Source organism: Neoarius graeffei, chromosome 12 (genome assembly GCF_027579695.1).
Source record: "Neoarius graeffei isolate fNeoGra1 chromosome 12, fNeoGra1.pri, whole genome shotgun sequence".
Taxonomy (NCBI): domain Eukaryota; kingdom Metazoa; phylum Chordata; class Actinopteri; order Siluriformes; family Ariidae; genus Neoarius; species Neoarius graeffei.
Genome location: NC_083580.1, coordinates 44406685 through 44424980, shown reverse-complemented (window position 1 = coordinate 44424980; position 18296 = coordinate 44406685). Strand labels below are relative to the sequence as shown.

The 18296-nt window shown below is 40.8% G+C and overlaps 1 protein-coding gene across 2 annotated transcripts in view; it reads right to left on the bottom strand.

The window, feature by feature from the left end:
* The window catches only part of LOC132895378 (polyunsaturated fatty acid 5-lipoxygenase-like), a 30073-nt gene extending 13114 nt beyond the window's left edge, over positions 1–16959 (bottom strand). The window contains exons 1-14 of one of the 2 annotated variants that reach the window (XM_060935924.1): positions 16711–16958; positions 13961–14159; positions 13740–13821; positions 13271–13393; positions 11018–11124; positions 10623–10795; positions 10383–10529; positions 7554–7757; positions 7348–7434; positions 7043–7221; positions 6761–6882; positions 6253–6353; positions 5951–6121; positions 5498–5849 (exon numbers count right to left, since the gene is read on the bottom strand). In XM_060935924.1, coding sequence (XP_060791907.1) covers positions 5670–5849; positions 5951–6121; positions 6253–6353; positions 6761–6882; positions 7043–7221; positions 7348–7434; positions 7554–7757; positions 10383–10529; positions 10623–10795; positions 11018–11124; positions 13271–13393; positions 13740–13821; positions 13961–14159; positions 16711–16899 — 2064 coding nt within the window. In that variant the 5' untranslated portion in view covers positions 16900–16958 and the 3' untranslated portion in view covers positions 5498–5669. Of the gene's footprint in view, positions 1–5497; positions 5850–5950; positions 6122–6252; positions 6354–6760; positions 6883–7042; positions 7222–7347; positions 7435–7553; positions 7758–10382; positions 10530–10622; positions 10796–11017; positions 11125–13270; positions 13394–13739; positions 13822–13960; positions 14160–16710 lie in introns of those variants that run through there. The other variant, XM_060935925.1, reaches the window with a different exon arrangement.
* Between the last annotated feature and the right edge of the window lie 1337 nt (positions 16960–18296).

The window sequence follows — 18296 nt, the reverse complement described above, 5'->3', positions numbered from 1 at the left end:
ATCAGTTATTACTGACAAAAATAAATCTAATCTAGCAAGCAACCTGGGCTAATTAGTGAGCCAATACTAGCTTGAACAATAAGAGCTGATAAGACTGCTATGGAGCAATTGCATGTGACGTCACAGCCGATCCAGATTGTGACAGACGCCATCGTGTCGGTCAAACGCCATAGTCCGCCTTCTACTTCTGCTTTTACTTCTACCTTTTCTTCTGGAAAACCCTACTATATACAATTCTACTACAACGGCTGTGGCTACAAGCTCTCCCTACCTGTGCACGTTTTTTATGTTTTTTGTGTGTATTTTTGCGTGTTGTTCGTCTGTACCGGACTTCAATATCCACTACAACCGTATGGACTTACTGGACATTGGTTTCCAGCAGAAAATGATGGTTTGTAGCGATTTCCATCGCATGCACAACATTCCGGACGAGAAAAAAAAAAAGATAACATTCCGGACGAGACAGCGAGACCAGCGGGGTCTCCATGGATTGTTATCGGAAGCAAAGCGAAGGAGGCGGCGCCGGGAGCAGAAGCAAGGCTGCAGGCAGAGCCGGCCTGTTGACTAAGCTCAGAAAACAGCCACTCAAATCTCCACTGCCAAGCCTCTACCTCTCCAACGCCAGATCCATGTAAACAAGACGGACGATTTGGAATTACCTTATTCTATTCTATAATCGGCTGGTCAGTGCTATACTCAATACTTAAGTGACTTACCCATCCAATGAGGATTCTTGTTACAAGATGCCACATCTGAGTCGCTGACAAATCCTGAATTTCTGTAGAGAACTGTCCAGAGATTTATAAGCATGCAGTGCTTCACCACTGAACAGCGAGGGAAAGTTAATGAGGTAATTATACACGTCCGGGTATTCCGCTGGCAGTTCAAAATCCGGTCGTGAAAACTCCGTCCGGAAAGCCATAAGGGTCACAAATCTGTAGATCGTTTATTTTAGACATATATCTAGTTATCTGTTCATTAGAAAAATGAGCCATGTAGTCCGTCGGTTGAAATTGATCCATTCTGTACATGAGTGCAGCAGTATTCAGCGGTGTTTTTGACCGACAAGATGGGGGTTGTGTACTTTCCGGTCACGTGACTGCAAGATCTCTATTATGGTTGCAGCATGTGCAATGCATCTTCATAATATCTAATAATAAGAATTAATTTTGCTTTGGCATTGAATATAGTGTGAAACTAAAGGCCTCATACAAATGCAAAATATGCAAAAAATAAATTTAAAAAATGGTGAATTAAAGGTCCCATTAGTTTTCAGTTACTAAATGCTAAGCATTTTGTGTAAAGGATGAAAGTGTGTACATTAATGCTGTGCTAAATTATCACTCTAAAGGTGAAGACATACATTACACTGGAAAATAACTTTATTCATTATAGTGTTCCATTTAGTTCCATTGCCACTCCACTCACAGCCCTGCTCAAAAAGTGTCCCAAGCACCTCCACTGGAACAAAGAGGCCAAAGGAACCTTCTCCCAACTCAAGACAGCTTTAATTTCTGCCCCATTCTGAAACACCCTGATCCCACTGAGCCTTTCATCTGAGAGGTCAATGTATCTGATTCTGGAGTTGGAGCAGTGCTACTCACTGTTTTGGTGAAAAGCCCAAGCTGCATCCTGTAGCTTTCTACTCCAAGAAACTTACCCCCACAGAACAGAACTACGATCCTGGTAACCAGGACTTTTTGGCTGCTTTTGGAGCAGTGGTGACACTGGCTGGAGGGAGTAACCTATTCATTTACTATTTTCACTGATCACAAAAATCTGGAGTATCTGAAGACTGCTAAACGACTGAGTCCTCATCAAAACTGCTGGGCCCTCTTCTTCACATGTTTTCAGTTCACCATAACCTACAGGCCTGTCTCTAAGAAAACAAAAGCTGACTCTCTGTCCCATATCTATCCATCTATAGCTTCGTTTCAGGATCCAGAACCCATTATCCCTCCAATCTGCTTTGTGAAAGCCCTGACTTGGGAGATAGACCAAGAACATGCTCAGACTTTGCCATATCATGTTCCTGCTGAATGCCCCATTAACTGTACCTCTGTTCCCCCACCCCTCCAGGGCCAGTGGATCACCTGGCCACACACTACTCCTGCATTGGGCATCCTGGCAGCTAACACACCTACCAACTGCTAAAAAACAAATATCGGTAGTCAGGGCCGTTGACAGCTTTGGCTGGGCCCGGGACAAAATAATCTGAGATGAGATGAGATGTTAACAGTTTCTTTAAGAAACTGTTAACATTGCTTATCATATTAAAGGCCAGCGCGCAACTGTTTTTTTTTTTTTTCTCCGCCGGCCCACACTGAACCACCGGCCCACCGGGAAAACTCCCGCTACTCCCGATGGCCAGTCCGTGTGTGCCACTAGTGATGTGTACAGTGAGTTTTTCAGTGTATTTTTTTGTCTTGTTTTTCATAAACGTCCTTTCCGTACTCGATTTAGAATGTTACAAAAAAAATTGACACCCTCCCAACCATGTAACATTAGCCTATCTGACCTGGGGGCTGACACATTTATTACGGATAAACCAAAAGGATTACAACATTCCCTGGATATAGAACTGGACCGAGAAGATTTCAAAATCTTAACATGTAAGCAACAACAATAAAACAGAGGTTGTTTTATTCATTTAGGGCTTATTAGGCTACTTTCATTAATTGCGCTTTTCATACAGGCCTATCATTTTTCACTTGAGCAAGGGAATTGTTTGAAGAGTATCCAGTCTAAGCGAAAGTTTAATGTTTTGCAAAAGACTAACCTCAAAACACCCCATTTATAGCCCATTCGTTACATTAAACTCTATCTAGCTGGCAATTTCACATGCCGTCGTATCTATACGGGATGATTTCCAACAAAATAAGGTTTAATTAGCAAGAGGCAGCGTTCCACGGGCTTTCAGCTAACTGGAGTCCAGCTCAGCGCAGCTCAGCAAGCGTGCCTAAAACATTTGGATATAATTGCAGGCCAATGTGCTATTCTTTGCTTCATTGAGATATATGCAACACAGTGTTTAATGTAACGAGTGTTTAATGTAACGAACAGTTTCTTAAAGAAACTGTTAACATTGCTTATCATATTAAAGGCCAGCGCGCAACTGTTTTTTTTTTTTTTTTAATCCGCCGGCCCACGCTGAACCACCGGCCCACCGGGAAAACTCCCGCTACTCCCAATGGCCAGTCCGTGATGCTTCTATGTTCAGGTTTTGGGAAAGCCATGACTCCGTTCTCATTGAGGCCCAGTTCCATCCCGTAAACAATCATTTTGGTTTATCAACTACCTGCGCTCAAACATGTCACAGGAGAGGCTCAGTGGGCTGGCTATGCTCTCTATAGAGCGCGAACTTGCAAAGAAGCTGGACTTCAATGACCTTATTGACGACTTTGCCACAGCAAAAGTCCGGCACATTGCATTTCGCACCTGAATAGTTGCAGACTAAGGAAATGTTCAAACTGTAAATATGTTGAAATGTTGAAATAAAATGGTTGACTGTTATAATGGGCTTGGAATACCTGTTATTTAAGGGTTGGAGTGAATGGAGACTGTGAAAAGAGGGGTTGGGTGTGGGTGGTTGCTGTGTGGCGATGTGCGTGCGCGCGTATGTGTGTGTGTGTGGGGGGGCCTCTCAGATTATTTTGTCCCGGGCCCAGCCAAAGCTGTCAACGGCCCTGTCTGTTGTTAAAAGCACAATACAAATAAACTGACTTGACTAACTCAAATTGTAAGCTATATATTTTGAGACCTTTTTGACTATTTGATTTCCAGCACCCACAAATAAAAACTAAACACTAACACAGGATAATTTATAAAATTGTTAAGAATTTCACCTGTGGCATGAACTTACAATAATACACTGTTCTAAAATCATGTCTATACACATCTATAAGCGAGGTCTACTTCTTTTGTAGCATAGTTACAGTGGTGCTTGAAAGTTTGTGAACCCTTTAGAATTTTCTATATTTCTGCATAAATATGACCTAAAACATCATCAGATTTTCACACAAGTCCTAAAAGTAGATAAAGAGAACCCAGTTAAACAAATGAGACAAAAATATTATACTTGGTCATTTATTTATTGAGGAAAATGATCCAATATTACATATCTGTGAGTGGCAAAAGTATGTGAACCTCTAGGATTAGCAGTAAATTTAAAGGTGAAATTAGAGTCAGGTGTTTTCAATCAATGGGATGACAATCAGGTGTGAGTGGGCACCCTGTTTTATTTAAAGAACAGGGATCTATCAAAGTCTGATCTTCACAACACGTGTTTGTGGAAGTGTATCATGGCACAAACAAAGGAGATTTCTGAGGACCTCAGAAAAAGCGTTGTTGATGCACATCAGGCTGGAAAAGGTTACAGAACCATCTCTAAAGAGTTTGGACTCCACCAATCCACAGTCAGACAGATTGTGTACAAATGGAGGAAATACAAGACCATTGTTACCCTCCCCAGGAGTGGTCGACCAACAAAGATCACTCCAAGAGCAAGGTGTGTAATAGTCATCGAGGTCACAAAAGACTCCAGGGTAACTTCTAAGCAACTGAAGGCCTCTCTCACATTGGCTAATGTTAAGGTTCATGAGTCCACCATCAGGAGAACATTGAACAACAATGGTGTGCATGGCAGGGTTGCAAGGAGAAAGCCACTGCTCTCCAAAAAGAACATTGCTGCTCGTCTGCAGTTTGTAAACGATCACGTGGACAAGCCAGAAGGTTATTGGAAAAATGTTTTGTGGACGGATGAGACCAGAATAGAACTTTTTGGTTTAAATGAGAAGTGTTATGTTTGGAGAAAGGAAAGCACTGCATTCCAGCATCAGAACCTTATCCCATCTGTGAAACATGGTGGTGGCAGTATCATGGTTTGGGCCTGTTTTACTGCATCTGGGCCAGGACGGCTTGCCATCATTGATGGAACAATGAATTCTGAATTATACCAGCGAATTCTAAAGGAAAATGTCAGGACATCTGTCCATGAACTGAATCTCAAGAGAAGGTGGATCATGCAGCAAGACAGCAACCCTAAGCACACAAGTCGTTCTACCAAAGAATGGTTAAAGAGGGATAAAGTTAATGTTTTGGAATGGCCAAGTCAAAGTCCTGACCGTAATCCAATAGAAATGTTGTGGAAGGACCTGAAGCGAGCAGTTCATGTGAGGAAACCCACCAACATCCCAGAGTTGAAGCTGTTCTGTATGGAGGAATGGGCTAAAATTCCTCCAAGCCAGTGTGCAGGACTGATCAACAGTTACCGCAAACGTTTAGTTGCAGTTACTGCTGCACAAGGGGGTCACACCAGATACTGAAAGCAAAGGTTCACATGCTTTTGCCACTCACAGATGTGTAATATTGTTTCATTTTCCTCAATAAATAAATGACCAAGTATAATATTTTTGTCTCATTTGTTTAACTGGGTGCTCTTTATCAACTTTTAGGACTTGTGTGAAAATCTGATGATGTTTTAGGTCATATTTATGCAGAAATATAGAAAATTCTAAAGGGTTCACAAACTTTCAAGCACCACTGTAGATGGAAAATCATAATTGTATTAGAGATGTTATATAAAATATAAAATGCATTATATGTTTTTAAAATGAAGAATCTGTGGAAAAATAAGCCGTCTGATGTAAATGGTATGCAGGTATGCAGGCTCAGACAGCCACACTGTTTGGGATTCTGTCTGGAGACAGGTAGTAGTAGGGGAGATTCTTCCCTTCATTGCGATTTTTGATGGCTTTGGAAAGCTCATCCAGCTTTCCCTGGAAAGTCTCCATGGCTTTCTTTACCGGTTTCTCAATGAAGTGTTCATCAGGATACGTGCCTAAGAACAACTAGAACGACACACACCCACAAGTGTCAGTAAAACTGTATTACAGTAGTGAATGTGGAGAGGAAGCGTGTTGTTGTTGTTGTTGTTTTTTTTAGATCTCACCTCATTGTCCTGGAACTGACTAAGAGCCCACACCGCTCCGAGATGCCAGCAGGATCGACCACGGTCAGGCAGACTATTCATGATGTATGCTACATCCACCTCACCCTTCTTTGTAGGTGGGGGCTTCCGCATAGTGGAGGGAGAGTTTGGGATCCATGAACACCAGTCATACTGAAATTGTTGTAACATTTGGTGAAGATTTTGCATTGCCATATTCTATTAAAATCATTTATAACCAATGTTTTGGTATATCGTATTCTTGATATTAGTTTTTGATTATCCTTGATACACAGAGATGCTACCTGTCCAAAGTTGACGGCAGCATGTTGTGCAGAAGCTGTGAAGATTATAACAGTCAGGTATTCCACCAGCTGCTCTCGGTTCTGCACTGATTTTGGAAATTCTAAAGACAGTGATAAAAATATCCTCAGACACCGTGTTTGGTCACTTCTTTCAAACACACAGAACACAGTTAACTTCTTCATTTTTTTAGGATGAATGGTTGTGACTCAGAGGAAGTTCTCTTCTAATGAAACTCAGGAAACATCTTTCGAAAACTTTTTTTGAAAGATCTCGAACATATGGAATAGTCACAGGCACAGTTAAGTTGACTTTTTTTTATTTTATATATTATACATGTACATCTATTACCATCACACTTGACATGATTTCATTGCTTATATTAATAAATCATGTCCAAATGAATAAAAGATCAGTGTAAGGGACAAGGTTATAAGGAATGTGTATTCTTAAGGAAAAATATTCAAGAACATGGCAACAGTATACAGTGAGTGAAAAACTTGTTCTCACCACAATAGTCAAAATCCTGCATTCCAAAGCTGCAGACATCTTTTACAAATGCCTGTATCTCCTCGTCCTCCAGCACTGTTTTGTCCCCATCATAGTATATGTGCACTATGTCGTCCACAAAACTACCAAAAGGCACAAAAAATGAGTTTGTAATCCGAAGTTTTATAAAATATTTAACAGACGAGTAGATTCTCACTGAATATGAAGTCTTGCTGTGTTCTTTTGCAAAAATGAACACTTTAGTAGCTTTTATATGTATATTCTGGGAACTTCCCTGATTACCTTTTGATTATCTCCCACACTCTGATGCCATCATCTCTGTAGTAGTAGTAGGGTATTTCCTCCTTGCTGTCCATGCCTCGAGCCTTTATGGACTCTGGAAAGCACAAGGACTTATAGGTGAAAGTTTTCATGGCTTTCTGAACGAGCTCTACATGGCCACCTCCACCTGTGACATTAGCCTGCAAGTACACACACACACACACACAGTTAAGGTCAGCGTGGTTCCTAAAGCCACCACAGGATCCAAGGAAGAATTGCTTGTTTTTGGTGTGGTGTAAAAGTGTAGTACTGTTGTCAAAGAATACCTTGTCAAAGAGTCCACATTCGCAGATAAGTTGCTCGCGTGCTTTCGTATTGATGGCAATTGTGAAACGAATATGTGGTATAAGCAACTGGAAATTAAAAACATGTCTTACAAAAATGTCTTCAAGAACTTTGCACCATTTATGTACTCTGATAAGGCTATTTCATGCTTGCTGATGTATGTATTAGTTTTGCTTCAATGGCACACCTTGTAAACTGGATGAACAGCAGGCAACTGTCGGAACATAGCAATGGCAAAAACCTCTGATATCAGATGGGTCTTCAGGAGATGCGTCACTGTCTGGTGCACATTAAAGTCTGATGATTTCACCCAGCTCTTGGCCAGCAGCCAGTCACACTCATCATCACTCGGCAAAAAAATGGGGCTGTCTTCTCCTGGGGTTTGACTCAGCTTTTAATACACATAGAAATACTGTATGTTATTTCCATGTCATCACAGTCTGCAAGTTAAAATGACAATACTAGCAGGAATATGTCTTAAACAGAACTATGGGACAGGTTTGGTTCACTGCAGTAAAACGATCAGCCATAGAAAAGGACACAATAGTTTGGAATTTTGGTTGTGGATGTGGTCTGGGCATTTGATATTACATATTCAGTGCTCCAGAATTGAACAGTGAGGGGACTCAATCATCCACAAAACCCAGGAAGTACTTCTGTATCATCGTTTTTCAATCATTTATTCATCGATCATTTATTTATCCTGGTTGTGGTTGATTAGGAGCCTATTCTGGGAACTGTCATATATCCTGTCATATCCTTTATTTAACCAGGTAAAGTCTCCTGGAGATGAAAAATATCTTTTTCAAGAGTGACCTGGCCAAGAGAGCAGCAAACATTGTTACACGAATAAAACACAAACAATACAAACTGACAAATACAGATGTCACACACTACAAATCAGTAAACATACTGTAGTATTCAAAACAACACTGGAACACAGGATGCAAGACAATAAACCAACTATCACAGAGCATAATACATTCATTCATACCTGGGGCAATTTAGAGTGTCGAATCCACCTACTGAAAAGTTTTTATGATGTAGGAGGAAACAGGAGAAATTCCAATGAAACCCATATTTAAACATCTATCCATCCATTATCCATAACCGCTTATCCTGTTCTACAGGGTCGCAGGCAAGCTGGAGCCTATCCCAGCTGACTATGGGCGAGAGGCGGGGTACACCCTGGACAAGTCGCCAGGTCATCACAGGGCCGACACACAGAGACAAACAACCATTCACACTCACATTCACACCTACGGTCAATTTACACTACGTTCACACTGCAAGGCTTAATGCTCAATTCCGATTTTTTTGTGAGGTCGTTCACATTAACAAATATATGCGACTTGTATGTGATCCTCAGTATGAACGAAAAGCGACCTAAAAGTGTTCCGCATGCGCATTGCAGGATACGACGACGTCACACGCAGTGAGCATGGCCAGTGTTTACGGAAGTAAAACCGCCCGGTTGCGGTATGACTCATCCAATCTAGCTTGAATAGCTGCATCCCCCCAAATGGAAATCAGCTCCCTAACCTCTGCGTCCTTCCATTGAGAAGATTCAGAACCTTCACAGCCTGAAGCGTCCCTCGCATTGATGTCATGCGCAGGGGCGCAGATACGTTTTTTGAACTGGGGGGGGACAAAGCTGCCAGCAAACCAACCCCAACATGCCTGTCAAACTTGTTGTTAGTAACCATAGCAACCAAGCTCGAGCTCGCAACCTGTGCAGTCTGCGCAGCTCAACCAACCGAATATCAGTCTTTGTTTTGTTTTATGTGAGTTGTTGCAACTATATGTATACACTGCTGTGCACCTCAATAAACCAAATGGTAATTAGTCTTTTGATTTTTCCGTGAGGTTTGCCTTATGCAAAGAAAGACAGCATAGACGTTTTTTCCTCCCTATAAGTAGGGGGGACCGAATGAGGTGAATTTAAATATGACTCGTCCCACCCTCTATCTGCGCCCGTGATTATGCGCCATGTTGTTGTAACTTTTTTGAGAGACCCGCCGCCTACTTCAGCGCAGAATAGTGACGTTTGTGGCTTGTTGATGACGTGTAAGTCGGATGAATGCGACCTGGCGGTTCAGACTGAAGTCACATATGAAAAGAGCGGATAGGAATCGGAATTAGCACCACATATCCAAACGGCCTGGGTCGGATTTGAAAAAATCGGATCTGTGTCGTTCATATTGTCAATAAAAGATCGGATACAGGTCACATATGGGCGAAAAGATCGGATTTGAGTCACTTCAGCCTGCAGTGTGAACGTAGCCATAGAGTCACCAGTTAACCTAACCTGCATGTCTTTGGACTGTGGGGGAAACCGGAGCACCCGGAGGAAACCCACGCGGACACGGGGAGAACATGCAAACTCTACACAAAAAGGCCCCCATTGGCCACCGGGCTCAAACCCAGAACCTTCTTGCTGTGAGGCGACAGTGCTAACCACTACACCACCGCGCCGCCCCCATATTTAAACATGTCAACTAAGAAGGTACTTTATTTTTTTCGGTTGGTGGTGTTTTGTGACATTGTTTTTGGTGCGTTAAAGAAGGTTTTCTTTGAGTGAACATTAAAATCTTGTGAATCTTAGTTACTTTGCTACAGTACATCCATCCAATGGGAAGCTGGAGCCAATCCCAACTGACTTTGTGCGAGAGGCCGCGAATCCATCGCAGGCCTAACAGAGAGACGAACAATCATTCACACTCACATTCACACCCAGTGGGCAATGTAGAGTAGCCAGTTGATGTAATCTGCGTGTCTTTGGACTGTTGGAGGAAACTGGAGCATCCAGAGGAAACCCGTTCAGGCATGAGGAGAACATGCAAACTCCACACACAGAGGCCCCAGTGGGCCGCTAGGTTCAAACCTAGAGTTATTATCTCTTTGCTGCATCTCAGCAAGTTTTTGTCTGCACTAGGAGAACATTTATAATGTATTTGAAATGGGATTGTCCAAGACAATGATATTTGCAGGTACTATTGAAAGTATAGCTATATACCTGTATGGCAATTGGCAAAATTTTGTCCTGACTGTTCTTGTACAGCAAGCAAATGGGTGCAGCTAAATATTGCAGGGTGCAAGGATCTGTAGCATTAGGTGTGATGTCTTCCATCACTTCATAATCTGCTATGAACAAGTTTCCTGCCTGCAAACCACAAAAAAAAAAAAACACACCACACAATTGCAGATTAAAGATAGGTTGCATTAGCGTTCACTGTCCGTGTCAGTGGTTAGTTACCTTAAGCTCGTCTTCCAGAGTGAGATCTCTTTCCAAGCAGTCTTTCACCATTTCATGTGTGACTGGAAACTTTTCTGGTATTTCTCTACACTTCTGGATCATCACAGGATTGCAGCCATTTAAGAATTGATATCCAAACATAAAGTCTTCTTTCCAGTGCTGCATCACATACTCTGTCCAAAAGAAAACATGACCAAAGTCTGAATATGTCAAACATTGTTTTCAATTTCTCATGGTTCTTATAAAAGATAGCAAAACTAAACTGACGATTACTTAGTTACATCTTCATGTACTGTGTAGAAATAAACTGTCTACTATGTATTGTTTCTCTCAAGTCTTAATATTGGATGAGAATCAAACAGTCTAAACTTTCAGATAAGAAAATGAGCCATAACCTGATATTGTGTTCTTGATCCTAATGAATATCCGCTCAAAATCTGCAAAATCTCCCCAGGAAGACTGGAACATGTGCATAAACTGATTAACATAGAGGTTCTCTATCCTAAAAGAAGAAGAACAGCTGGTTTTAATACAACCCCGATTGCAAAAAAGTTGGGACAAAGTACAAATTGTAAATAAAAACAGAATGCAATGATGTGGAAGTTTCAAAATTCTATATTTTATTCAGAATAGAACATAGATGACATATCAAATGTTTAAACTGAGAAAATGTATCATTTAAAGAGAAAAATTAGGTGATTTTAAATTTCATGACAACAACACATCTCAAAGTTGGGACAAGGCCATGTTTACCACTGTGAGACATCCCCTTTTCTCTTTACAACAGTCTGTAAACATCTGGGGACTGAGGAGACAAGTTGCTCAAGTTTAGGGATAGGAATGTTAACCCATTCTTGTCTAATGTAGGATTCTAGTTGCTCAACTGTCTTAGGTCTTTTTTGTTGTATCTTCCATTTTATGATGCGCCAAATGTTTTCTATGGGTGAAAGATCTGGACTGCAGGCTGGCCAGTTCAGTACCTGGGCCCTTCTTCTACGCAGCCATGATGCTGTAATTGATGCAGTATGTGGTTTGGCATTGTCATGTTGGAAAATGCAAGGTCTTCCCTGAAAGAGACGTCGTCTGGATGGGAGCATATGTTGCTCTAGAGCCTGGATATACCTTTCAGCATTGATGGTGTCTTTCCAGATGTGTAAGGTGCCCATGCCACACGCACTAATGCAACCCCATACCATCAGAGATGCAGGCTTCTGAACTGAGCGCTGATAACAACTTGGGTCGTCCTTCTCCTCTTTAGTCCGAATGACACGGCGTCCCTGATTTCCATAAAGAACTTCAAATTTTGATTCGTCTGACCACAGAACAGTTTTCCACTTTGCCACAGTCCATTTTAAATAAGCCTTGGCCCAGAGAAGACATCTGCGCTTCTGGATCATGTTTAGATACGGCTTCTTCTTTGAACTATAGAGTTTTAGCTGGCAACGGAGGATGGCACAGTGAATTTTGTTCACAGATAATGTTCTCTGGAAATATTCCTGAGCCCATTTTGTGATTTCCAATACAGAAGCGTGCCTGTATGTGATGCAGTGCCGTCTAAGGGCCCGAAGATCACGGGCACCCAGTATGGTTTTCTGGCCTTGACCCTTACGCACAGAGATTCTTCCAGATTCTCTGAATCTTTTGATGATATTATGCACTGTAGATGATGATATGTTCAAACTCTTTGCAATTTTACACTGTCTAACTCCTTTCTGATATTGCTCCACTATTTGTCGGCACAGAATTAGGGGGATTGGTGATCCTCTTCCCATCTTTACTTCTGAGAGCCGCTGCCACGCCAAGATGCTCTTTTTATACCCAGTCATGTTATGACCTATTGCCAATTGACCTAATGAGTTGCAATTTGGTCCTTCAGCTGTTCCTTTTTTGTACCTTTAACTTTTCCAGCCTCTTATCGCCCCTGTCCCAACTTTTTTGAGATGTGTTGCTGTCATGAAATTTCAAATGAGCCAATATTTGGCATGAAATTTCAAAATGTCTCACTTTCGACATTTGAAATGTTGTCTATGTTCTATTGTGAATACAATATCAATTTTTGAGATTTGTAAATTATTGCATTCCGTTTTTAGTTACAATTTGTACTTTGTCCCAACTTTTTTGGAATCGGGGTTGTATTGTTGCATATATCTGTAACACCGAATATAATAGCAATGGCTGGAAAAAGATTAACATCAAGTTTGTTTAGCTTTCTGTTTTCTAAAGCAAAATGTGAGATTAGATTGTGTCCACTTTCTGTTGAATTGATTATATTTTTACTATCAGGATTTAAAGAAACGTATTAATCATTGATTAATGTCAGATTACCAAAATATTTACAAGATACATATACCTATATTTTATTAGCGTTATTAACGTATGTTAAAAAGCTTCTGGTTTTAAAAGTCATTTTTAGAGAACACTGTGTAAAGATAAAAATGTACCGAATGAGAAGTCCAGGAAACAACTGCAAGTTACAAGAAACACAAACATACATGCGATAGTGATATACTGTCTGTGTTCCGGCTAGAAAAACAACATGCAAATGTTCTTCTGAACAGTACAATGAGTGTCTGTTGGAGAATCCAGGAATGTACCTTCATACCAGTGGGTGGTCAATTTGTAACTAGGAATTATAGCACAGAACTCACGCTTTGCTGTAGTTGAGGGCGAAATCCACCCCTTTTTCACTGTCAAACTGGATGTCTCGTGGTAGTTCTTTATGGGTTTTTGCATCGATGCTCATGGGAAAGCCAGGATGCCATTCCTTCCATCTACAGTAAAAAGCGTCGACATTTATATCTGCACTTAAGCACTGACAGAATTTAAAACAAACAAACAAACAAACAAACAAACAGCCACACACATTTCCTGGTGCACAGAAAGGAAAGAATGGACGTATGTACATATAAAATACAAAATTCCAGTGAATGATTCACACACTGTAAAACATGGAAATTCAGTGATCGTTTAATCTGCTGCATGACATTATTCACTTTATAGAGCTAAACAAAAAAGCCAAACGTGACATCAGATAAAACAGAAACAATCTACTTTGCTCAGATCCTTTGTATTCAGTGTCCCACATATAATAAGTCAAGATCTTAATTTCTGATCAACCTGAAAGTCTTCTGTTTGTTTTCCAGCTCCTCGCGTCTGTGTTGTTTTCCCAATCGGGTTTTGTCATGTTGAGGCAGACGAGCTGCAGATGACGCATCGAGAAAGCACACATCATTTTTTTGTTTTCTCTGATCCTGTCCAGACAAGTCTTTCAAGCAATAAAATATTAAGATTTAACAAGCCACACATACTGCATGTAAGATACAAGAAAAGGATCCCACCTTTGCCATTTCGTAGTATCACCTCTTTATCGTCCACTACCCAACGAAAACAGGGGAATTCAATGTACTCTCCATGGGGTGTCGTCACTGTAATGTATTTACAATACCAGTTGTCATGCATCCAGTACTTTTTCTTCTCAATCTTCACAATCTCTATGTCTCCAAGCTTCTCTGTCACTTGGATGTCATAGGAGTTCACCTGGGATTAGACAGACAGGACAAATTATAAGATAAGCTTTTTTTTTTTTTAAAAAAAGCTTGTGTTTATTTTCTGAACAAACCAAAGTGGCCCATCATAAGTGCTCCTAGTAGACAGGGTGTAACGCCAAAATAAACAAGATCATTTTGTGATATGAACATGGTCAGATTTTAATTAGAACAAATGAGATTAGATGTGGGGGCGGCACGGTGGTGTAGTGGTTAGCGCTGTCGCCTCACAGCAAGAAGGTCCTGGGTTCGAGCCCCGGGGCCGGCGAGGGCCCTTCTGTGTGGAGTTTGCATGTTCTCCCCGTGTCCGCGTGGGTTTCCTCCGGGTGCTCCGGTTTCCCCCACAGTCCAAAGACATGCAGGTTAGGTTAACTGGTGACTCTAAATTGACCGTAGGTGTGAGTGTGAATGGTTGTCTGTGTCTATGTGTCGGCCCTGTGATGACCTGGCGACTTGTCCAGGGTGTACCCCGCCTTTCGCCTGTAGTCAGCTGGGATAGGCTCCAGCTTGCCTGCGACCCTGTAGAAGGATAAAGCGGCTAGAGATAATGAATGAATGAATGAATGAGAATAGATGTGGAGAAAAAAAATCTGCAACACAGTGAAGCTTCTGACTTTTCTTCTCCCACTCTCATGCTTACAGTCCTTTATTTTTGCATTTATCTTTTTTTTTAAATCTTGTTCATTGTGTTTATTTCACCTTATTTACCTTGTCTATTTTGCATTTATCTGTCTACAGTTTCAAGTCCATTTGCATGGACTTTTCAGGATTGCTATGTCTTTGTTACAGTGGTGCTTGAAAATTTGTGAACCCTTTAGAATTTTCTATATTTCTGCATAAATATGGCCTAAAACATCATCAGATTTTCCCACAAGTCCTAAAAGTAGATAAAGAGAACCCAGTTAAACAAATGAGACAAAAATATTACACTTGATCATTTATTTATTGAGGAAAATGATCCAATGTTACATATCTGTGAGTGGCAAAAGTATGTGACCCTTTGCTTTCAGTATCTGGTGTGACCCCCTTGTGCAGCAATAACTGCAACTAAACGTTTGCGGTAACTGTTGATCAGTCCTGCACACCGGCTTGGAGGAATTTTAGCCCATTCCTCCGTACAGAACAGCTTCAACTCTGGGATGTTGGTGGGTTTCCTCACATGAACTGCTCGCTTCAGGTCCTTCCACAACATTTCTATTGGATTAAGGTCAGGACTTTGACTTGGCCATTCCAAAACATTAACTTTATTCTTCTTTAACCATTCTTTGGTAGAACGACTTGTGTGCTTAGAGTCGTTGTCTTGCTGCATGACCCACCTTCTCTTGAGATTCAGTTCATGGACAGATGTCCTGACATTTTCCTTTAGAATTCGCTGGTATAATTCAGAATTCATTGTTCCATCAATGATGGCAAGCCAGCCTGGCCCAGATGCAGCAAAACAGGCCCAAACCATGATACTACCACCACCATGTTTCACAGATGGGATAAGGTTCTTATGCTGGAATGCAGTGTTTTCCTTTCTCCAAACATAACGCTTCTCATTTAAACCTGAAAGTTCTATTTTGGTCTCATCCATCCACAAAACATTTTTCCAATAGCCTTCTGGCTTGTCCACATGATCTTTAGCAAACTGCAGACGAGCAGCAATGTTCTTTTTGGAGAGCAGTGGCTTGCTCCTTGCAACCCTGCCATGCACACCATTGCTGCGCAGTGTTCTCCTGATGGTGGACTCATAAACATTAATGTTAGCCAATGTGAGAGAGGCCTTCAGTTGCTTCGAAGTTACCCTGGGGTCCTTTGTGACCTCGCCGACTATTACACACCTTGCTCTTGGAGTGATCTTTGTTGGTCGACCACTCCTGGGGAGGGTAACAATGGTCTTGAATTTCCTCCGTTTGTACACAATCTGTCTGACTGTGGATTGGTGGAGTCCAAACTCTTTAGAGATGGTTTTGTAACCTTTTCCAGCCTGATGAGCATCAACAACGCTTTTCCTGAGGTCCTCAGAAATCTCCTTTGTTCATGCCATGATGCACTTCCACAAACATGTGTTGTGAAGATCAGACTTTGATAGATCCCTGTTCTTTAAATAAAACAGGGTGCCCACTCACACCTGATTGTCATCCCATTGATTGAAAACACCTGACTCTAATTTCACCTTCAAATTAACTGCTAATCCTAGAGGTTCACATACTTTTGCCACTCACAGATATGTAATATTGGATCATTTTCCTCAATAAATAAATGACCAAGTATAATATTTTTGTCTCATTTGTTTAACTGGGTTCTCTTTCCCTACTTTTAGGACTTGTGTGAAAATCTGATGATGTTTTAGTTCCTATTTATGCAGAAATAGAGAAAATTCTAAAGGGTTCACAAACTTTCAAGCACCACTGTATGTCTTCTTATTCTGTTCTCTTCCTGGCCCATGTTCATTTTATTCTTCATTACTTCTCATGCAGCCTGCTGAATGTTCAAGTTACTGTTAAGAGTTTTTCTGCAATCACTGAAAAAAATGTTGAAATTGATGACAGACATCTTACCGCTCTTCGTTCAAAATCATTATACAGTGGTTTATCCAGAAGTGTTTTCTCACTGCAGCACTCCGTCCCCACCAGTGTCAGGTAGATATAGTCATCAGTGCCAGCAAACCACTGACTGCCCGTGGCAATAGTTACAGTGTATGAAGGCATCCTGGTCACATAGAAGACAAGTTTCTGTGTCTCCACCATGTACCGTCTGTAGTCACTCACTGAAAGTATTTCTCCTTTTCTACTTCACACACACACACACACACACACACACACACACACACACACACACACACACACACACACACACTGTGTGTGCACACGCACTTGAAAATATGCTGCTGATCTAGAGATAAGAAATGCAAATGCTCAAAGGCTATTCCTCAGTGGACCATGTTCCACCCACAAAATTAGCCATGTCTGCAGTTAATCTAGAAAAAATATTCTATATAATGATCAGGATTCCTATTTCTCCACTGATTACGTAACTGTGTAACAATGCACAATGACTGAAGCACTATCAGATCAGAATGCTTAAGTAATCAGAAGTATTTTGAACTTTCAGAAAGGAAACCCTACGGAGCTGTAGAGGGGACAAAGGTATTTTTTTTAATTTTAGAATTATGGACAGATCATATCAGATGATACAAAATCAAACTATATACCATGTTTCGGCTATTTATTTACCATGCTACGTGATGTACGTGATGGTTGATGATCAACCACAAACAGTATTTTGTATGCAAATGCAAATAGGTGAGGAAAAGTCGGATTTGCCATGTACTCAAGTGGGGGGGGGGGGGGGGGGGGATTTTGTTTTATTTTGTTAGAATATATCCCTGAGGACAAGTCCCTGAGGAAAGTCTTGTATTTGGGCACATTCTTGTTCCATACTCAGTCAGGAAGACACAACCTCTGCAGTATAAGATGGCATGAATAAAATAGTGAATGCAGTATTTCTATACACAGAAAAACAGGATATGAAACAGCATCTGTGACAGTTTACTCCCTGAGGCTTGCTTATAACAAGTCTTCACAAGTTTTTATAAAACTGTATTGGCGGTGCCGTCTGTGTAGAGTTTCAAATGTTTCACTCGTGTCTGCATGAGTTTCCTGTGGGTTCTCTGGTTTCTTTCAACATACCAAACACAGGCCACTGGGAGGACTAGTGACCCTACACTGCAAAAAATGGCCTTTCAAAAATAAGAAATAAAAGATTAAAACAAAGCATATTTGCTTGAATCAGGTGAAAAAAATCTGCCAATAGAACTAGTCAAATTTGACTTGGTAAGATTTCTTAAAGTAAGATGAAAAATCTAACCTGTTTTTAGATGAAATAATTCCAAAATAAGATTGGGGAACTTATTATGTGAGATCTGATTAACTCAAAATAATCAAAATAGTTCGTATAACAAGATCGTACTTCTTACATTTAGCCATTCAAGTCATTTTTATTTATTTCATTTTAAGGGTATTTCACTTAAATTCATGACAAAGTCTTAGCAGTAAAAACTGAATTTAAGATAAATATACTAATATTAGGATTGTTAAATTCTACAACTAAGCATTGCTAGCTTAAAAGATTCTCTTTTGTGACC